The sequence below is a fragment of the Oryzias latipes genome, chromosome 1 (assembly GCF_053564925.1).
Source record: "Oryzias latipes strain Hd-rR chromosome 1, Olatipes_Hd-rR_3.1".
Lineage (NCBI taxonomy): Eukaryota > Metazoa > Chordata > Actinopteri > Beloniformes > Adrianichthyidae > Oryzias > Oryzias latipes.
The window spans coordinates 28,902,300-28,923,253 of NC_136237.1; the positions used below are offsets into that span (position 1 = coordinate 28,902,300).

At 40.0% G+C, this 20,954-nt stretch overlaps 1 protein-coding gene across 3 annotated transcripts in view; it reads right to left on the reverse strand.

Moving 5' to 3' along the window:
- Positions 1–8,191: 8,191 nt before the first annotated feature.
- The window catches only part of LOC144981214 (catenin alpha-2), a 293,319-nt gene continuing 280,556 nt past the window's right edge, over positions 8,192–20,954 (reverse strand). For all 3 annotated transcript variants that reach the window (XR_013658147.1, XM_078952804.1, XM_078952809.1), the window contains exons 17-18: positions 10,834–10,968; positions 8,192–9,261 (exon numbers count right to left, since the gene is read on the reverse strand). Coding sequence is in view for 2 of the 3 variants with exons in the window: in XM_078952804.1 (XP_078808930.1) it covers positions 8,974–9,261; positions 10,834–10,968 (423 nt within the window). In the remaining variant the exon portion in view is untranslated. The remainder of the gene's footprint in view (positions 9,262–10,833; positions 10,969–20,954) is intronic.

Sequence of the window (20,954 nt, forward strand, 5' to 3'; positions counted from 1 at the left end):
TACTATATCCACGTACATAAGACTTCTGAATAACAAACTTCCATGATATAATTGGGAATGTGAAGGAGCAGCACAGATATGATCTCATCAGGATTGTGTAACTTTGTCTTGTTTAAACAAAAAAGCAAAAAAAAAAAGAAAAAAACATGTATCAGGAAGGAACAAAAACTCTTGTGTAAATAGAATGATGGCAGTACTCCTGACTGCACTGTGAGTCCCTGATGTCTCCCCTGATCTTGTTAGGTGTTGGGGTCATTGCCCACACTGGCAGGCACAAGGATTGCTTTAGTCATGTGACTGTGAAGCTGTCTGGACAGTAGAGTGAAGTCTGTCAAGTGAGAGTTAGTTTAAGCCTAAAACCACCTCTTCTATTTAATTGAGCAGCCTCATTTTATTGTATATCTGTATAAAACTTGTAAACTTCATAGGATGAAAATAAACTTTTAGTGTTACAAAACACAACACATGTTTAAAAATATGTTTTTCGTTGTTGCTATGGATTTCATGCACAATCTCAACTAGCAAGGCTGCAATCAGATCTTTGACCAGAGGAGCCCAGGCCAGGAGTCGCTGCCTTTTCCAACAAACAGCTGTAATAAGACAATAGTTACAGCCATCGAACCCTCACTCACACTGCCGATCTTCCTCTCTCTTTCCCTCTGACCTAAAACATCCATCACTCTTAAGGTCAGCACAACACTGTGGACATGGTCCCCTTTCACACTTTCCACCCCGTCTGTTCCACCCAAAGACAGCAACGTAGCCTCTGCTCTCCCCTCTCCCTCCGACTGTCCATCACTGCCAGGCTGCCGAGGAGTAAATTCAGAAGGTTCTGCCCGTGAACGGCGTCGTCTTCTGACAACATCCAAAGTGCTAAGAACATGTATGAGTCAGGTGATGGTTTGACAGCAGCTGTGAACTGTATGTAGGCACCTGTGGAGGTTTGCTGAACCAAAAAGACAACAAAAAGCAAAAAAAAAAAACAAACAAAAAAATAGCTAGAACACTTGTTGTGTTGCTCAGATTTTGTGCAAATCAAGCCTGACGACAGATAAGCACACGTAAACAAAGATATACAGTAACCTCCAGCAGACACGCAATGGGTGTGATCCGTAAAAACCTGTAAAAATATGCAGCCACGGTCCCAGAGAAAGATCAACAATGCAGATGAAATAAATAACACGGGCGTTGCAATTCCAAAAGAGCAATTCTTTTTCCGATGTATGTGCGGTCTGTTATATCTGAGCATCGCGTTCACATTTATATGTCTGCGGCGTGCATGATTTATGTCCGGTGCAAATGTTCCGTGGAAATGCAGTGGGTAGTGTGACCTTTATGTAGCGCAAAGAGAAAAATGGTTATTTTGTGTATAAGTTATTTGCTGCTCATGCAGGGGACTGCAGCGTACCTCCAGATCAAAATGCAACAGTTAAAGTTCACCTCTCTAATAAAAAAATTAGCCTGGACTGGGTATTTTATAGCTGCTTAGTGTTTAGATCTCAGGATTTTATCTGTTCCAAATATTGGCAGGAGATTTTACAAGACCTAATAATAATAATTAAAAATAAACAAAAAATTTACAAAGGTTTTCAGACAGACTCGACAATCCATGCACATTCAAGTCCAACTCTGATAATCTTTTCATCTATTGTAAAATTGTTGTCTTTTCATTTTCAATTGTTGTATTTTCATACAGCGTTTTCAGCCAAAATAAAAGCCTTCCCCCACATCCCATGATCCGTCTGTTTAAACACTCTCCCGCTAGCTTACAGCCCCTCACACCCCCAACCAAATATTAATGGTGCAACAAAAAAGGCGAATATCAGAGCTATCCAGCCGTACAGTTTTGAGCCAGAAGTCAGCGTTATGCAAGGCAAACAACGACATAGATTATTCTGTTTGTCTGGAAGAGGATGCATCAGGAGCAGAGCAGGGATTTTGTGGCCTGATGATTTTAGCCTCTACGTGACCTACAAACATTTTTAAACGCTTTTTTTCCCCGTCTGTTCCTGATTTACAATGACTTGAATAAAGAAATACTCAGAAATTAAAACTGTAACCTTAATTTTCTTCATAGGAATCCTCCATCATCAGAAAAATTCTACAATAAAACTTCCAAAAACACAATTTTCATCAAAGTGGGTCATTAATAAGCTGCTACCAAAAAGCATAGGGAAGAAAATACTGTGACAATTATCTGCAAAAACTTTGTAAGTAAATTGTTTTAAGCTCCTCTTATGGCATAGTTTCATGAGAAAAAACCTGTTTTCTATTTGGTGTCTGTTCTTTCCATTGTGTTGCATGCATCTAAATAAGACAAACAGTCAGTGGAGGTGCAGCGTGTCGATGAAAGTTTCCTCTTGCTGGTCAGCAACTTCTATGATAGACAACGATATAAATCAAGCTTTAGAATAAAACTATTCGCTTTAAATGTTCTTTTTCTCCCTTTTGTGTGGTGCTCACACAAGTTTAACACAAGTGACGCCTTCATAAACTAAAAGCTATTTTCAAAAGTAATATTTTGCCTATGAATGTGCTTTTCATTTGAGTGGACCTCATTGGACCAATTCATTAAAATGTGGGTGATGTTGCTCTTTATTAGTTCTATTTGATTATGCAACGGAATGCGTTGAGTGAGCATTGCAGCTGAGTTGCGGTTTCTGCAAACAGGGTTGTTTAAGGATAGTTCTATCTTCAGATTCGGGAACTCTGAAGTATTCTCAACTGATCTGAGAAGTTTGTTCAGGCCCTCTGCAGAGGCACTCATTAAAAGTACTGGGAGATCGTACATTTCATATCCAGCTTTCCTTTTACAGGAGTTACTTTTATTCATCCTTATCATATATAAACAGTATTTTCATTTTTTATTTTTGAAAATTAGGGTAGACCTTTGATACCAGTTTACCGTACTCCTCAAAATGAAAATATATAAAAAGTAGAGAAAAAGACATACAGTTTACGAATATTTTAAAAAGTGTTTTTTTTTCTTTTAGAAACTGGCAGTTGCCACAAATATTACATAAAAACAGACAAAAATGACGCAACTGTAAGATAACATCTTATAAGAACCTGTTCCTCCCCAGTGCGGCTACAGAGGAGCAACAAGCACTCTCTCAACTTCCAGACTGAAACTGAAAACAAGGCAAAAACTACAATTTACACTGTAAACTCGATTAACCCTTGTGCTATCCTATAGGATATCCTATAGGATAGCACAAGTGCCTATAGGCACTTTAATATTGGGAGTTCGGTCATCTAGACCCACTAGACAGTGCGCTGAACCTTTTTTTTTCAATGATTTGTGATCTTCACTGGTGTCCATGGATTACATGAAATCCTCTCCACCTTTATCCACCTGTTTCATGCTAGGAATAACACGTCAATGGTCAAGTTTAGTCTCGTTTTTGTCTTATTTTGTTATTTTACACTTGTTTCACTAGTCCAAAATAAAAAAAGACGAAAAAAAAGACGAATCTTGACCCCATAGGATAGCACAAGGGTTAACCAACACAGACAGTCTATTGTTCGTCAAATGATCCACCTTGAGAAAATCAAACAAACATTTTTGGTATTGTGGTGAGATTTAAAATCGAATACATCATTCGGGTGAATTTATTATGAACCTCATATTCTTCTTTTATTTTAAAATCTGGTTTAAAACCAAATATTTTCACGGTCAAAGGACAGGTGACTGTTGAGTTTTCCATCCATCCATTTTCCAAACCCACTAAGTCACTTTTGGGGTCACAGGAGCATAGCTACTGCTGGGCAAAGGCAGGGTACACACCTTGGACAGGTCGGCAGTATGTGGCAGGGTCACACATAACAACCACACACACTTATATTCAGATCTAGGAACAATTTAGAGCGTCCAATGAACCTCTGCAGAATGTTTTTGGACTGTGGGAGTAACGCATTTCCTGTAGAAAACCCACATATGCACAAAGAGAACAAAAAAATTCCACATTGAAAAGTACAAAGCCAGGATTTGAACCAGAGGCTTCATGTTATGAGACAAGAGTGTCCTATACCCAGAAGGCCCACTGCTGAGACTTCAGCTCTGGAACAACCTGAACTATGTCTCCACATCTGTCAGCTTTGCTTGTAGCCTAATGGTCAATACTCTGTGAGGTCAGAGTTTGCTGATATCATGCATGCCCAGTGTGGCTACTTGACACCATATTAGCCCAAAACAGACCAAGGAGTCACATGGTCACAGCTGTAGAAGTGGCTGGAGAAGGCTACTTCTGTTAACTGCCCAAACATGCTTTTATATTAAATTCTATCAAATAATGTCGAATTCCAAGCACACAGTTAACCATCTTTAAAGTTACACAGTTAGACTGTAGAGGGGCAAAGAAAGAGCCACACACAAATGTGCTATAACCTGGCCTGAGTGGCACTGAATTACGTTAAAAACTGTGAGAGCTCAGTTTTTACTGCAGACTTGAACAGAAACCCAGAGAGACTTTGAATCAGCGTCAGTGCGCGCCTGCACCATTATCATGCTGGTGGGGTTTTTATTTGATGGAGCTGCTTGCCCCGCTCAGATCCCGCAGCACACGGCAGTATTTGCATCACTTACTCCAAAAGATACAAAAAGAAGAAGAAGATGGCCCACCAGAGCCTCCACGCGGACAAGTTTCTGCAAGGTCAAAGATAATTAGAACGTATTTATTTTTTTTTCTCTTTTTATTGACTAGACCTACAAACTGACATCATGCTAAGAGTTACTGCTTAACAAATGCATTGGAGTCATGGTTAAAAGATGCCAGTGTGCCCAAGCCTTGTGTTTCAAAGTGAAGAACATCAAACAAGAACTGAGGCAAGCAACCCCAAAAGGCCTGTTTTCTTTGAAATGTAAAATAAAAATAGATGTTAAACAAACGTTAAGAAGTGTGAATCATGATACATGATACAAAATCACATCAGATCAAGCTGAATCATTCAGGTTTTTTCTGTCATGCTTTTTTATTTCAGGGCTATATTTAATGTAGCATGAAAAATCTCTGTTTGATAAAAGCAGCACGGGCTGATGGTGAATAAAAGCTGCAAGAAAACAGTCCTCAATATTTAAGCATTATGAATGATGCCTGCTTTTAGTCATCATTTATGGAACCAGATCCATTTGGTGGTGCGGTTCAGGCTTTAGCATTTTGTTTGTTTTACAGGAAAAACATTGGTCATTATCTAGATCTGGAAGAAACTAGAATTAGTTTTCTTGATGACTTTTTGCGAAAATCTGGATTAAGTTTGACTTTTTACGGAAGACGAGTTCAACAAAAAGGTTTTTTTGATGAATCCACACACACACACACACACAAAAAAATCTTTCAAAATGAATACATTTTGGAACTTTTGCCTCAGACATCCCCGCATTTTATTTCAGAAAAGAAAAATCAGAAACATCTCATGAAATAAGAATATCAAGTTGATGATCCTCTTAATCTTTTGAAGCTCAGTGCCTGCTTACGAAAAGGTTACCTCACTGTGAACTGATTTTGTTTTCCGGGGACGTTCCTTCACGCCGCTGATGTCCATATGTGCAGATGGCAACGTTTTCAGTGTCAGAAGGCCTCTAACGCGGCAGAGCCAAAGCCAGACGAACACGCAGCAGCAGCTGGCTGGGCCTTATCCGTCAACATTTTCCGTCTGGGAGCGGGACAGTCATTTTCCTCTGTGTCCGCGGTCTAAGGGAGGTGCATTTAACTAGATTAGATTTGGGGGAATTTAATCCTTCAAATACACTGCATCACAGACAGACATCCCACCCATTCAAAGTGCTCCCGTCCTGCACTGGCCTTTCTGCTGACATGATAATGTCTTTTTAATTACTTCTTCCTTTAATTTCCAGAAAGCGGGCCGACTGCCATCCTGCCTTGTTTTATTTGGATAGTGGAGATGGATACACGCCGTGATTATTTGGGTTGAGATGGCACCACTGTCAGGAATTAATCCCTCCATTAACTGGAATGTGCTGCTACCTCTCCCCTGTGGCCCCATTTCCTAAACAGAGAGTGCTCTGGTGATGCACGGGTGTCTGATGCAGGCTGTGTTTAATGGTCATTAGAGGTACAATGCGGCTAGATACTAAACCTCATTCATTATCAATGACTGAGCGGCAGAATTATCTTAACTAGCGTTGCGTGAACCATTATTGGGACAGCTCTGCTTGTCGATGCTTTCTGGTTTGATTCGTGAGAGATCAAGGTCGTGTGCAGCAATTAGCCGTTTTAACAGTAGCGTGCTCATGTGATGCCTTCAGGGACCTGATAAAGATCCTCGGTGAAAGGAATGCATTGCGCTGCCTCCTAAAGCGGCCTGATTCAACAGAACCACTCACCATGAAGGAAGGTCGCTGTCAGGTCTCAGTGGTTTTCCAAAAAGCCGCTCTGGAGCTCTTCACATTCAAAGTCTCCACTCTTTTCTCTGTCTTTGCTTGAGGAGCGGTTCAACCTCTCTGCCTCGCTGACCGGTGATCTCTTCATCGTCAGGCATCTATTTTTAAGAAGCTCTTCCCCGGATGAACCTAAGGCAGGCATATACTCACCTGAGAAAGATCGAGCGGTGAAATGGATGAAAGACATAAAACTTTGTCATTGATCTTGGTTTGTAAGTTTGTCAGAAGTTTGACCTGCAAATGTAAATGAAACTGTGAAAATGTATTTAAAATAAAAAAATAGTTCAGCCATTTATATTTAAAGACCCACTCTGATCATCTTTTGATCTATTTTAAAATCATTCCCGGTGGTCTTTAACTATGATTGTGCCCTTTTTAGCCCCCCTCAAAAACACACACAAAAAAAACAACTGTTGTTTCTCAAGAGGTAATCTCTGCAGAGTGGCAGGAGTTTATTAAAAGTTCACCTCTGAGTTGTGGGACGGACTGTCCCTTTTTCTCTCTGTTGCTGAGAGCTCACTGTTTACACGCTCTCCCACTACAACAGCCTCTCACACCCCCAACCAAACATTACTGGTGCGACCAATTATTGGAGCTATCCAGTCATATAGATTCGAGCCAGATACCAACTGGGACGCGAAAAAGGAGGTCATACATGGATGTAGTCGTCTACAAGTGGATGCATCAGAATGGAGCGGAGCAGGGAGCTTGTGGCTCACCCAGTGTATTTTCTACATCTCAAGTGTGGCTTATATCTTCTTCAATTTTTTGTCTGTTCCTGATTCACAATAATTTGAATAAAGAAATAGTCAGAAATGCAATTTTGAGCTTAATTTTCTTATTTGTCCTCCATCATCAGCCAAATGGCATAAGAACATGTTTAAACACCAAAAAATGCAGTTTTCATTGGAGTTGGTCTTTAATGTACAAAATATAATAAAGTCGATTTGTAGATTTTAAAAAAAAAGGCCATATGTTCTAAAAGAAAAACAGCTGATTTGAGTAAATGTTAGGAAAACAGATGAGTCTGCATCAGAAACTGAAACCCCAGCTCCCCTTTCCTGCTGAGATGTGTGGGTGACTGAACGCTGTTGTTAGGAGGGCGGCCCGAGTTTCCCAGAGTTCACTGCGGTCACCATCCGATAGATAACAGTACATCCTCTGAGAGGGACATGAAATTTTGCACTAAGATTAATGGAAATCCATACAATAGTGGTTGAGGCATCGCATTTAACCCCGCAAATGTCAAACTCGCTGTGATACGGCCTGAAATTTGTCCAGGTCCAGACCTTTGAGTCTCAGCGGGTCTCTAGTGATCGGTGGGAGAATATTGAGTCCTTCCCTCCACAGAAATGAGTTAGAGGGAGAGAAATGTCAGGCAGAAATGGAGAAACACTGAGAAATAACCAGCGGTGAAGGGAGGTCTACTCATCACCGGATGTTGAGACTTTCTTACCTGGAAAGAACATTTGTGTACAATGTTTTCTGGTAAAATCTACCACAAAGCTTCAGGACTTTTGAGGAACATGACAGCTGTAAGGGATGATATGTGATCCTGTGAAGGAAAAGCCAATTACTTCCACTCACAATATTAAAAATAACAGATAGGAGCTGACCTTTGACCTTGAATCAATCCCTCCGTTGTTACAAGCTTTTAGTACGTATAGATTTTTTCCCTGAACAGGGCTCTTCTCATCTGCAGATCACAGATAAGTAAAAAACACATCATTAGAGAAAAACCTTGAGGCTGAATGGCTCACAGGCAAGAACGACACCAGGAAGCGGTGAGGGTCAAGTTGAGGGGTTTATTAGAGAAGGGGTGAATATAAAGCTAGTGTATGCAGCAACTCTATTGTTGGAGCAAAACCACAACTAGCCAAACCTCTCTGTCTATATTATACGCTACACAACTTCCAAACAAGCTCATCAGAGTAAATGGAGAAGTTCAAGAAGATGGTTTCATAAAGGGAATACTGTAAACCTTTGGTTAACAAAAAGACTTAGAAAAGAAAACCAAACCAGGATGATGTCATTGTACTCATCAGGGACAAGGAAACAAGCCTAGTATTTTAAACAGATTCTAGTCTACATGGGAAACATCTAATAAAAATAAATAAGAAAAGATTAAAGAAATGAACCAAAAAAAAAAAAGCCTAGACTCATCTGTACGTTAAAACAGCTCCTCTATTGAACTATTCAAGGCTTTTTAAGTGTGCTCACACACAGCCAGTCAGTAGCACAACAATGATATAGCTAAAATATCAACTGCCACAATTTTTTTTTTTTTAAATGCCACTTGTCCTCTTCTGATATGTTTTCATTATTTTCAGAAGTTGCTCGTTTCACATGTTAAGCTACAATAAGATCAATAAATACAGTTGGGAGTGTGTCGGCAGTCTGTAACAGTCCGATGTTCACGGGAGCGAACATCATGAACTGCAGTCCTCCTGAGGTGTCACCAAGCACACGAGGGGAGCAAACAGAAGTGGGTTAACACACTGTAAAAAGAGACTTTTTTTTTCAACCACTTTCAACTATCCAACTCTTTTTGCATTTTCTTTTCTTTGAACCTCTTAGAAGGAGTCCATGGCCTTGAATTCGCTGAGAGCCTGGACGGGGGAGATGTGTTTCTTCTGGGAGCCTCGCCGTACGCGTGTTTGACACTCCTCCGGCTTCTCCCGCTTCACAAGAGGTTTCTTCTCGGGTGCCTTCATGCGCCATGATACCACTGGTGAGTTGACTGCGGCCGTGCCGTACACCTTCTGGTACTTGGTGGAAGCTACGTAGGAGGCTTTGACGGTCAGCACCACGGCGTTCATCAGGTTCTTGGCTGCTTGGATCAGAGACGTGGCGCTATCCAGCTACAACGTAAAGACAGTCGAGGTGCAAACAAGTTTAAGTGAAAGGAAGGAGGCAAGGCTTCAATGATATAGGGCATATTTGCCATATGACACACCTTTCTGTGTTGCCACGAGCAATCAGACAGGATACATAACCTTCGGTATATGACATCTTATTTTAGCGGTTTTTAATGAGCAAAGATGGGGGTCAGGTGTATTTCTGTCTCCATCTGTTTTGTTTGGCTGACATTTAGGGGTCGGCGGCCAGAGTGCCTCTTCCAGCATCACACTGAGACGAGTCAACTGTTTCGTTTTAATGAGTGTGCATTCCAGCAGGAAACCTCGAAAAGGTAAGATTCTCAGCAGGGCTTGCATATTACAGAAATTATGCAACTTGAAAGAGTCAAGTCCCGGGATGTCAAAAGCCCTTTCTCATTTGTTTTTCCTTTTACACGGACCTCAAAAGGTCCATATTCTGGAAACAACTTTTTGGGTTTCCCTTTTTTTAAGAAAACTCGTCATAGTTTAATCAAAACTGGTTTTATCAAAAATTGGCTGTGTTTTTTTTCTTTTTTTTTTAAGCTGCTCCTTTACTGCCATTGTTCATGAAGTGGTAAAATTGAGCAAAACCTATATTTTGTATGAAAAAAACTAACAATAAAAAAATCAGTTGATTGTGACAGGTCTTATTTTTTGGCAAGCGGAGGCCCAAGTAAACAGGAACATATAATAAAAAATCAAGCACCCCCGTGCAATAATGAGCCAAATCAGTTCCTTCCTGTTTTAACCTCAGCCCCCCTTCTAAACTTCCCTCCAAGCTTCTTTTTGTGTTCTTTGCCAATATGTTTCTACAAAAACGCAGGATTAGCATCTGACTAGTAACAGGGGAAAAACAGTTGTCTGGGGTGTTGATCACAGTTTATGGTCCATCGGAGGGGTGGGGAATAAAAAAATCCAGACTGATGGAAAGCCTTCCCATTATTTATCTGTCACTCCTTCCCACTGCAGTTTGTTCAAACAGTAAAACCTTCAGGTCTCAGGGAAGAAACACGACTACAAGGGCCAGCGGGGTCTGTAAATATTACAGCACTTAGGAGCGCTCCTTTTACAAAAGAGGAGGGGGCGATGAAGCTCAGTTTTACCAGCATCATTATCGATTCAATCATCTAAAACAAAACAAAAAAGAAAACATTTGTATTTTCCTATTTTGTATGTTGTTCAAGCAGCATCAGAGCAAACAGTTTCAATCAATGCACCGACAATCAGAAAAAAAAACCTTACAACTAGAAAATAAAACTGGAAATTCTAGTTGTAAGGAGGAATTTCTGAAAATCATAAATGGAGAAAATCCCGTGGTGCATAGTTCACTTATCACCACATCAGCGTTAATCTGCATGACCTTTCCTTTCATCTTCTGAGCGCCATCTTGACCTAATACTATGAGGGTTTTGATCCACGTAGCATGTAGAGCATAAAAACTGCCGTTACAAGGATCAAGTCTCATGATCAAGACTTACCGCTAACGGCTTATCTTTAGCTAAAGCGAGTGAAGGAGAATCAAGACATACCCGGGTTATTTATGTACAGACTCACCCCAGATACGATGAGCTCTCCACCCAGATTCTGCACCTCAGCCTTCACTTTGCTGCAGATGTTGAGCTGATGACAGTACAGGGCGATTCTCTGCAGGTAGGCCAGCAGATCCTGCTTGCAGGCGGAATCAGGGCACTAAACAGGAAATGAGAATCAAAACACAGACTGTAAAGCTGCACACACACACGGATCAAACATGGGTGGAGAGGTTAAAAAAAGGAATGTATAAATTCAAAAAACGAGGAGTACATTTACAAAAAATCTGGTCACCTCTAGTTTAGAATGAGTCTATGATCAATAAGAGTCACAACAATGATAAACATTCAGCTTCCACTTTCTAATAAAGACAAACACACAAGGATGGCAGAGTACCAAATAAAACAAACTAGAAAACATGCCTTTTTCTTACTAACCCATGATGGAAAAAGATCAAAGTCTCTGATTTTAAATGTAATTTAAATCAAAATAATGGCAAGAAAAAGAACAACCAGTCACCCAGCATTCTAGCTGTTATTTTCTGTCTTTAAGTGTGGAAGAAATCGCTCAACACTTTTTCCAGTGTTGTTTTGTTTCAGGCAGGTTGAAGCTGTCAGACTCATTTACTCTGGAGAACCGTATTGGTCACGAGCCACAGTGCAACGGTAAGAGAAGATCAAATTAAAAATGGATGGACTTTCAAAAGCATACGTCCCTGCTTCCACTACAGCTGCTCCTTTTTATTTATCGTCCCCCTTTTGACTTTATACAGATCAGAAGTCATAACCTGGTCCTGCTGGCCTTTATGCTGCTTCAGCAGCAAAGACAGTATTCATACAGAGCAGTAAATGGACCAACGTGGAGGACGAGGACCGCCTCCTCAGGTGTCCCACCATCACACACATTATGCCTTTTTATTCCATTTGGAAGGCTTCCAGAAGCTAGCTATGGCCCACTAAGATCCCAGTGGGTAAAGAAAACTGCATCAGCGCCTTGAACTCTTTGAGCATTGCACCCAAGAAACACCTTCCTTCTAGTAATTAAAATGAAATTGTCCTAAGTAGGAGATTGAGCAAACCTGCATGGGAAAATGCACAGCTCATTTCCTTCTTGTTCTTCTTGCGCATGGACAGTGAGTAGGTCAAACATCCGGCAGGGCTATAAAAATACCTCCCACCGGACTTGATGGTGTCTTTGACATAATCCCCTCCCTTTAACAAAAGGCCTCACATGCTAAGATGAGCAGAATCGACAAGCCGTAAGTGCTTCGCTGAAGGTCAAGCACAGCCAGTAAAGCGGGTCACGGCGTATCATTTTTTAGCTTTAACTCACATCTATACCTGCAATTGGCGTCCAAGTGTTTACCTTTACAAACCATAGATGCGTTTTGCATAGAGCGCTTTTACAAAATAACTTATATTTTGAACGTTTAAGACAACAACTGTTATAAAGACAATGTTTTCTTTTGCTTTTAGCACTCTGTAGGCTGGATTACAAGTTAAAACTCAGTAAAGAATTTAAATAAAAGACCTTGACAATAAATAAGAACTTGACTGAACAAGCCCCCGCGTTCCAAATTGGTTGTACCTGCTAGGTCCTAAAAGCCAAAATCCCATAGACTTCCATGGAAAAATAAACAGCTATTTCTCAGTCATTCTGTTTGTCAGAATAACTATTCTTGCTCTGATACCTTTTCTAACATGTTCTTGCTAAACCTAATGTTGTAGCGCAAGTCATTCAAGTTAGAAACTGACCAATCAGATACCTCAATAAAAGTAGGTGGCCTCGCGTTGTATGTTCAAAGCATTTGATTGACAGATTTTCCTGAGCCGGCTGTCAGCTGAGGCTGTGTGGCCTTCTAGTGTGCCCAATCCGTACTGGAGAGAGTGGTGGCCGTAGAAATGTAGATTAACTAATCGCAGCTGACTGAGTACGTCTGGTTCCAACATGGCGACGGATATATAGTGAAAAATGGCAACTGAAGTAATTTAATTTGATTTGAACTGGAAGCAAAGCATTTTCTATGTGTGACGTCACATGCAATTCGTCCAGTTATATATTGTACGGTAAATGGGCACAGAGCAACCTCGCTTCACCCTCCTGTTGCTGAGAGCTTGGAGCTTGTGGCCCTCCCAGCGCATTTTCTACGTCACAAATACGCCCTTTTTCCAACTGCTCCTGATTCACTATGGTTTGAATAAGGAAATACAGAGAAACGCATTTCTAAGCTTAATTTTTTTTTACATCTGTCCTCTAAATATCAATGTCATCTAGATGGGTGTTTAGAATCATCATAATGGACATGCATTTGGCAAAAACCAATTGTACAGTTCACTAAGTCTCCATTAGGTAGCTTGTTACTAAACCAAGTTAGTTTAAAATGTGCTGCGAACCTCAAACATGCAAAATATCTCTTCCCAGCTTCAAGAGAAAATGGCTTGGTGTCAACTTGAAATGCGTGTAACCGAACTTTTGTTTTCACAGAAGAAAGTGTCTCGACTCCTTTGAGACCAAAAGCAATGAAATAATCTTGTTTTAACTATTAATACTTGTATCATTTGTTGACATATGTTATGTGGAGTATGATGCGTTCTATTTAGTCACATATAGGATTTGTAACAAACACATTTTGGCTTGCTTCAAACTTTGTTTTATAGGGAAACCCCTACCTTCTGTAACCCTTGTGCTATCCTAGGCACTCTACCATTGGGAGTTGGGTCATCTAGACCCACTAGACAGTGCGCTGAACCTTTTTTCTTCAATGATTTGTGAACCTCACTGGTGTCCATGGATTACATGAACACTTTCCACCTTTATCCACCTTTGTCATGGTAGGGAGAACACGTCAATGCAAGGGTGGGGTCATCTAAGATAGCACAAGGGTTAAACCAGTAATTAAGAGCCACACTGAGAGGCCAGACTGATATTTGCTTATCCAGATTCATTGGAACGTAGTGACCCAACCTGGTTGTAAAAGGACCCCAACTTACGCACGGATTGGTTAAACCTGTCCCTCTCTCGAGGCTTGAGACCTGGCGCACAGGCCAAGGTGCTCAGTTTTTGCTTTTTCCTCTTTCTCTACAGTTTTCAGTTTTAGTTTTTGTTTGATTTTCTGAAATTTTTCCTGATTTTTAGATCTTCTAACTTTCCTTTAGATTTTTTTTTTTAGTTCTTTCTGAGTTTTTCTAAGTGTTGTTTCAAACCCTTAAGGAGAAACCAAGTTCTCCTTCTCTAATCTCAGTTAAGTCTTAAGATTAAGACACGTCTCTTTGGTTCTAATTCTTTCTTCTTTCTCAACATTTCTGGTCTCCAGCTAATTTCACAGACTGACTCCCACCTTTTTGCAATTTTGATGCTTTTTTTTTTGCAATTTTTATTTTTCAAACGTCAATATGTTTTGTTGCCTGGCCAGCTTTGCAACTTATACATTTTGGTCACAAACTTTGGAGAAAGCAGTTACTCCACCACCGCAGAAGCCAAGTGACTAAAGTGAGCAAACCCACAGGTTTCCTTTGAGAAGAAACCATCAGCACACTTACTCCTGGGGGAAGATCTTGGCGCATAGCTCAATTGCTGAAGCCTCTTGCCGATAACAGAGCATTTCCACCCATTCTCGACGGATCGAATGGAACCAGACCGCTTGGTGAAGAGTACAGCTTCACTCATGCAGTCACTGCCTTTGCTCAGAGTAAAGATTACATTTATTTTTGCAAGCATAACATCTTTGCCTCAATTTTTAATCCCATCTGAGGATCCATTCTCAGACTCATCACTTAAACACCTTTTCATACACAACACACACTTACGCCTACACAATGACACACTTAGCGTAATTATCATTTCAATATATTTTTTTGAAATCTTATTTCTAGTTTGCTAATTGAAAGCTCATGTCTATGTTTTGCATATCTTTCTCTTTCGGCTTTTCCCATCAGGGGTCGCCACAGCGAATCATCCTTTTCCACCTCACTCTATCATGGACATCTTCTACCCTAACATTAGCCAACTTCATGTCCTCTGTTAAGACATCCATGTATCTCCTCTTTGGCCGTCCTCTTGCCCTCCTGCCAGGCAGCTCCATCTCCAACATCCTTCTACCAATATATCCACTATCCCTCCTTTTGCATATGCTGACTGATTTTCAACAAACTGCTCTTATGTCCACTATTTCCTGCTTGTTTAACCTGAATTTATTCAATAAATGTTCAAAAGGTGTCTTTGTTCAGATTTCGTTATTTCTTTTTCGTTATAAAGTCCCTTTCAAGGTACGAACGGCCTTTGGTTGAGACTGATAAATTGATTACTACCTAATTGATTATAGGTAACAGATGATAATTTTTGAGTTATAACTTTTCTGGTGACCCCAAGAATCTTTTTATTATACTCTCAGTTTAATAAAATGAAAAGTTTTTAACTAACTTTGGTGTAGAATATTTCTCCCTTTCATGCTACACTTACAATAAGAATATACAGTTGCACCTCTATTTCAAAACTGGTTTGCCTGTTTGGCCTGGTAAATGTACACACACTCATCATTGTTTTATGTCTGATACTGATTTGGGCCCAAGTAGGGGTGTGGCCTTTTGAATCCTCTGCTCTAGAAGAGATAGAATAAGTTTATTCCAGCAACTGTTAGGCCTGGTTGTTCCACCCACTTTGTCGTATAAGACCAAAACGATGAAAGTAAAAGCATCAAATTAGCTTAGAACCTTGTTGTCACCCCCCCCCCCCCCACACACACACACACACACACACACACTCTCTAAATCTAAAACATCTTCCACAAGGATATACATTTTGCTAAAGCTATAGAGTGACTTTTATTTCCATGTCTCCACAGCCCAGTCCTATAAAATGAGAAAAGAAAAACTAACTTGGTTAGTCACAGACTCACTCATAAGTGTTTTTATTATTTTTAACAGACAGGCTCCCAAGTGTTCAACGGGCAGATACAGTTGCTCATTTTCTTAAGGTTTTGAAATGTAATTACATTTACTTATGATCGTTCTACACATTCAAGTGCGACTGTAGGAGTAAATCAAAATCTTGCTTTCTTTTTTTTTTTTTGCTCCTCAAATTTCCAAAAGCATTTTCACTTGTGCTGTACTTGGACTTAAAGCATGATAGTGAGGAATACTTAAGCGGCGGATGGGAGCACTTAGGTGAATCTGAGGTGGAGCTCCAAGCTCACAGAGCAGCCAGAGGGACAGGGAGAGTGCTTATTGCTTGGTATTATTACTGCATCGCAACTGCTGGCTTTGCCTCACTCACTTAGCGACGCTTGCACAAACACACACACCCACACACACACATCTGTACACTGATGCCCTAAGCCACTTTGATACAGACATGACACAATTGTCCTCTATTGAACAGCTGACTAATTGCCTGGTTATCTGACAGATTCCCTGTTGATGTAAATAAATTGTAAGGTCCATTGCTTAGCATGGCTCATTGAACCTTTATTTCCCCCTTAACATGAAGTTGGATTCCACATGTCAGAAAAGACTCTTTGTTTGACCTTTTCCAAAACTCTTTTCAATCTTCACACTTGCATCAGTATTTCTGCAAGATCTCTTGTGTTCTGAGGAGTACATGTGAGTCGTTTGTTCCTGTTATTTGTATAATTTAGACCTGATAGTGAATGAGTCAGAGTCCAAATGTGGACAAATGAATTACTACTGTGCTGATGCAGAACAAACAAACAACCTCTCAAACTTTTGAGAAACAAAATCCAGAACTTTTGCTTTGTTGACTGCTTTTAGCTTTTTTAGGTTTCTATGATCTGCTACATAAAATGGCGACGGTTCTAGCAGAGACATGAAAGCGGCTTCAGCAAAGACAAATGGCAGAAACATTTTGCAACAGGAAATTTCCATTCCATTTTTTAACCCTTCAACAATATCGATATTTCGTTTTCACCCCTTCATTTTATAGTATACAAGGTAGCATTTGAAGAAAAATTGAATCATATATTTAATAAAGTATGAAAACAATTGACTTTATATGAAAACTGGACTGAGTAACCCCCTCCCCCCCCGGTCTTCCAAACAGAAAGAAACTAAACATCCACAGACTCCTATTGAGAAAAAAAAAACAGCTATTACGCAGCCATTATAATTCTCAGAATGACTATTCTTGCTCTAATACCAGTTGAGCAATCAAATGTCTAATATAATATCTGTAGTGTCTGCTGGCCCGCATGTGAAATGTTCAAAACGTTTGATTGACAGATTCTACCCAGTGATAGGGGTGTGGAGTTCCAACAAGCTCACTCTTGATTGGCGAGATTGGTATCAATAGAAAAATGCTGACCCGCTCTGACCAATCCTTGCTTACTTGCGTCATCTGGCTCCAACATGGCAGCACATATATCATAAAAAAAATGGTAACTGAACTGACATCATTTTGCTGAAGCTGCAAGTGAGCCATTTTCTATGGGTAACGCCTCATTCACTTGGTCCAGCTCTCATATACAGTCAATGATTAAAAACCCATCTATGTCTATTTTTAACATAATCCAGCTCATGAACTCATTAATATTTAAGCGGGACTGCATGTTCTGCCTTACCCTTTCAAACCATGACTCTGGGTCATACAGATAGGTGAAATGAGGTGTTCTGGTCTGCAGGGGAAACATCTCCTTCTGGAATATGATACAGTCATGCCACATATGCAATGCCTGCATGTAGCAGAAATGCATGACACCCATTTGCAAAGGTAAACATAGACACAACAATGGGAGTACTGTGACCCCCCCCCCCCACTCACTCTTCAAGCATCTCCCATGGTTTTGCATAATCGTATGTTATTCTTTGAAAATGGATGTATTTTTGGGCCCAGAAAAGCATGTACAAAAACTGAATCTATACTGAAAAATAAACATGTATTGAATGGTAATCCAACATAGCTATTAGTGCAGATGCTGCAGTAAATGCCCCTTTATGGAAATCTGCCTTTGGGACTATAGGAAAGGTGGACATTCTATCAGAATGGAAACAGTATTTTGTTAACATGCAGAGTCTGTACAACACCATGTTTAACGAAAAAGGATTAGTTTTCGTGTTTTTTGGTCTTTTATCATCTCCAATGACCATTTTTTAACAAATAAATGATCATTTTCAACAATTAAATCCAGACACAATTTTCTAACATTGCAGATGTTTCCCTTTGTTCCGATAACACCACCATTGTGTGCTTCAAAATATATTAATTTGGGTTAGTTCTTGTTTTTCCTAAGTCATTTAATTACACAGCAGTCACGTTTGTTTCCCTGCTGTCAGCAGGCAGCAACAGCTTTGCTCCTGTTTGAAAATCAAAAGCAGCAAAGGCACTCGTTGTGACAGGTACACACACACGTCTGGCTGTTTTAACTCTAACACTGTGTCTATTTTGCAGCACTTATAAAAAATAAATGACATTTGTTAAGGTTTTGCTTTGTTTTTTTTTCTCTTTTTGCATCTGAAAGCTAAAATTTAAAGTTCACAAAAAAGCATGCATTAAAAAAAAAGTCTTTGTTTTTCCCCCAATGTTTTTTTCAGAATGTAAAGGTCTTATTTCGTATGTTAAGAGGTAAAGCTCCCAACAGTACACCAAAAAAAAGACACAAAAAGGAGGGTTTGTTTCTATGGATTATGAAGGCCAAGCCATTTCCGTTTAAAAAAAAACACAGCAATGCAGCGAAGTTTGCAATTAGATCTAAACAAGCCGGCAAAAACCCAACAAGTTGGAGAGAAAACCAAGCAGCAAATCAACGACCCAAAAAACAACTACCAGACATCCACCGCAGTGGTGGAGAATGCAGGATTTGGGCTTACACACTTTGGGATTCACAAAAGTTTTCTCAAGTCAAATATGACAGCCAGCATTTGCACAAAAAGATGACGCAAGAGAACAATCATTCATAGCACCACAACAATTTTTACAAAAAAAACAGTTGAAAATGCTTCTTTCTCTGAAACTCTGAGCGTCAGTTCAAACTAAAATGCTCTTGTTTGTCAGAGTCTGATACCATGGAGACAGACATCCTCACAATTTTATTAAATACTTAAAAAAAATAAGTCATGCCTAACAAAATAAGTGACACATAATTTTTTTTTTACTTAACAGTTTCAAAACTCTCTAGGTTGAGTAGAAATGGTCCATTATATCTAGATCAAGTGTCTCCTGATAAAAATAGATTTTCATCTAATGCTAGTTTAAAATCAATGCCAATGGCCACCATAGCTCCTCTGGAAGCAGGGCTTTACTAATGCATTTTATATTGATTTTTGGTATTGTTACATGTTCATAACAATGTCCTCTGGTGCTGTAATACACTTTAACTTAAAAGCAACTATAGCAGATATTGACACAAGTGTCAGAGGTAAAATTAAATCTACAAAAAGCAGAACAGTTATTTTTAATTGAAATTTGAACATTTCCCAAAGCGCTTACTACCTGTCTAGAAGATTTTGGTTTAAGTTTGTAATTTTCTCTTTGAATATGCGATGACATAATCTTAACAAAGAACCTACAACATGCAGGAAGTCAATAAAAAGATCAAAAGATTAACTTTGATACGGATAAGTGACATCCTCACATCCTGTCAGCATTGAATGTCTAAAATGAAGTGTGGAGATGTTTTATACAGAGCCATTCCACAGACAGGAACAAAACAAGACTTATCTGCCAAATGTTGTGTAGTATTATTGGGTTGGGTTGATAAAATCAATTAATGGATCTAAACGGATCCAAGCTAGTAAATCAATAATTGATCCATAAAAGTAGAGATCGATCTTTTGTTCCTTTCCTTTTCCGGTGACCCAACGCATAACAGCAGTAACGCCAAACTGCACTAGCTCAGGGGTCGGCAACCCATGGCTCCGGAGCCACATGTGGCTCTTTCATCCTTTTGTTGTGGCTCCCTGTGACTTTGAAAAAAAATGAGTATTTTATAATAATTAAATTTTATTTTAGTTTGTTCATCTGCTGGCTCCGTACGAAGCGCCTACCACGTCAAAACCAGCTTCCTAAATGAGCTCGTATTTATCGGGTGAGAACTGCAGAGCTGATAGCAGGAGGACACACGCGGTCCGGAGTGATCTTCTGCCGGGAACTTGACGTGCCGCGGGGCAGATAGCAACTCGCTGATGACAGAGAGTTTGCGCCAGTGTTGCCAGATAGAGTCACAGTTTTCCAGCCCAAAAGTCATCTGAAAACCGCCAGACCCAGCCAAAAATCGCCCAACATATCTTTTGTTGATGTTTTTTTCCGCAATGGACTGATTTAGCAAAATAAAAGATTTTTCTAAATAAAAGATAGTTCAGACTAATAATAAAATGTGTACAATATTGAATATTTCTTCAGCGGGCCGCCTTCTTCCATTCATTTTCTTAACCCGCTCTATCCCCGCTATAACCTGCGTCCGGCTTTTTCATCCTTGTGCTGCGCTGGAGAGACCCGACTATCGTATTTTGCGCTCTCTGTGTAGGACACACTGAGGAGCGCGGGGGAAACAAATCTCAGCTGCAGAGAATATGAACAGGTGAACAGGTAGAGAGGAAAAGCAGGTAAAGAGGCGGAGGAGGGGCTTTGGCTTCAAACTCTGTCAGAGAGATTCAAACACGGGCGTCAGATTTAGACGCAGCTTGCTAGAACTCTTCAAAATAATAAACCTGATCTCCACATTCTCCGTGTCTACCATGCAATGATAAACACATCGCTCCATGCAGCGATCAGACCAAAGCTTCAGCTGGTGGCTCCTCCCAACGCGACCGCGGTATCATCCTTTTAAGAACACAATGTGCATTTGCAGTGATGTATGTTTCAGAGGATGTCCGATTGGCCATTCTACATGTCAATCAAGTCCCGTACTTCTCAGTGAGGATTTTGATTGGCTGGTGGATTTTTAAGAAGTACTTTTTTTATTTTTCTGGCCCGCGATCTTCACTCATGTCCTTGAAGATCGACGTAATGAGCACCCTTGATATAATATTATAATATATACATGCATAATATTTTTAAATGATGCTAAAACGGGTTGTGGCTCCGGGTGCTTTCTTTTCATTAGGGGATGTCCCAAACGGCTTTTTGAGTAAAAAAGGTTGCCGACCCCTGCACTAGGTTAATGCTAACGTATAATGGAATTTCCCATATGACGACCA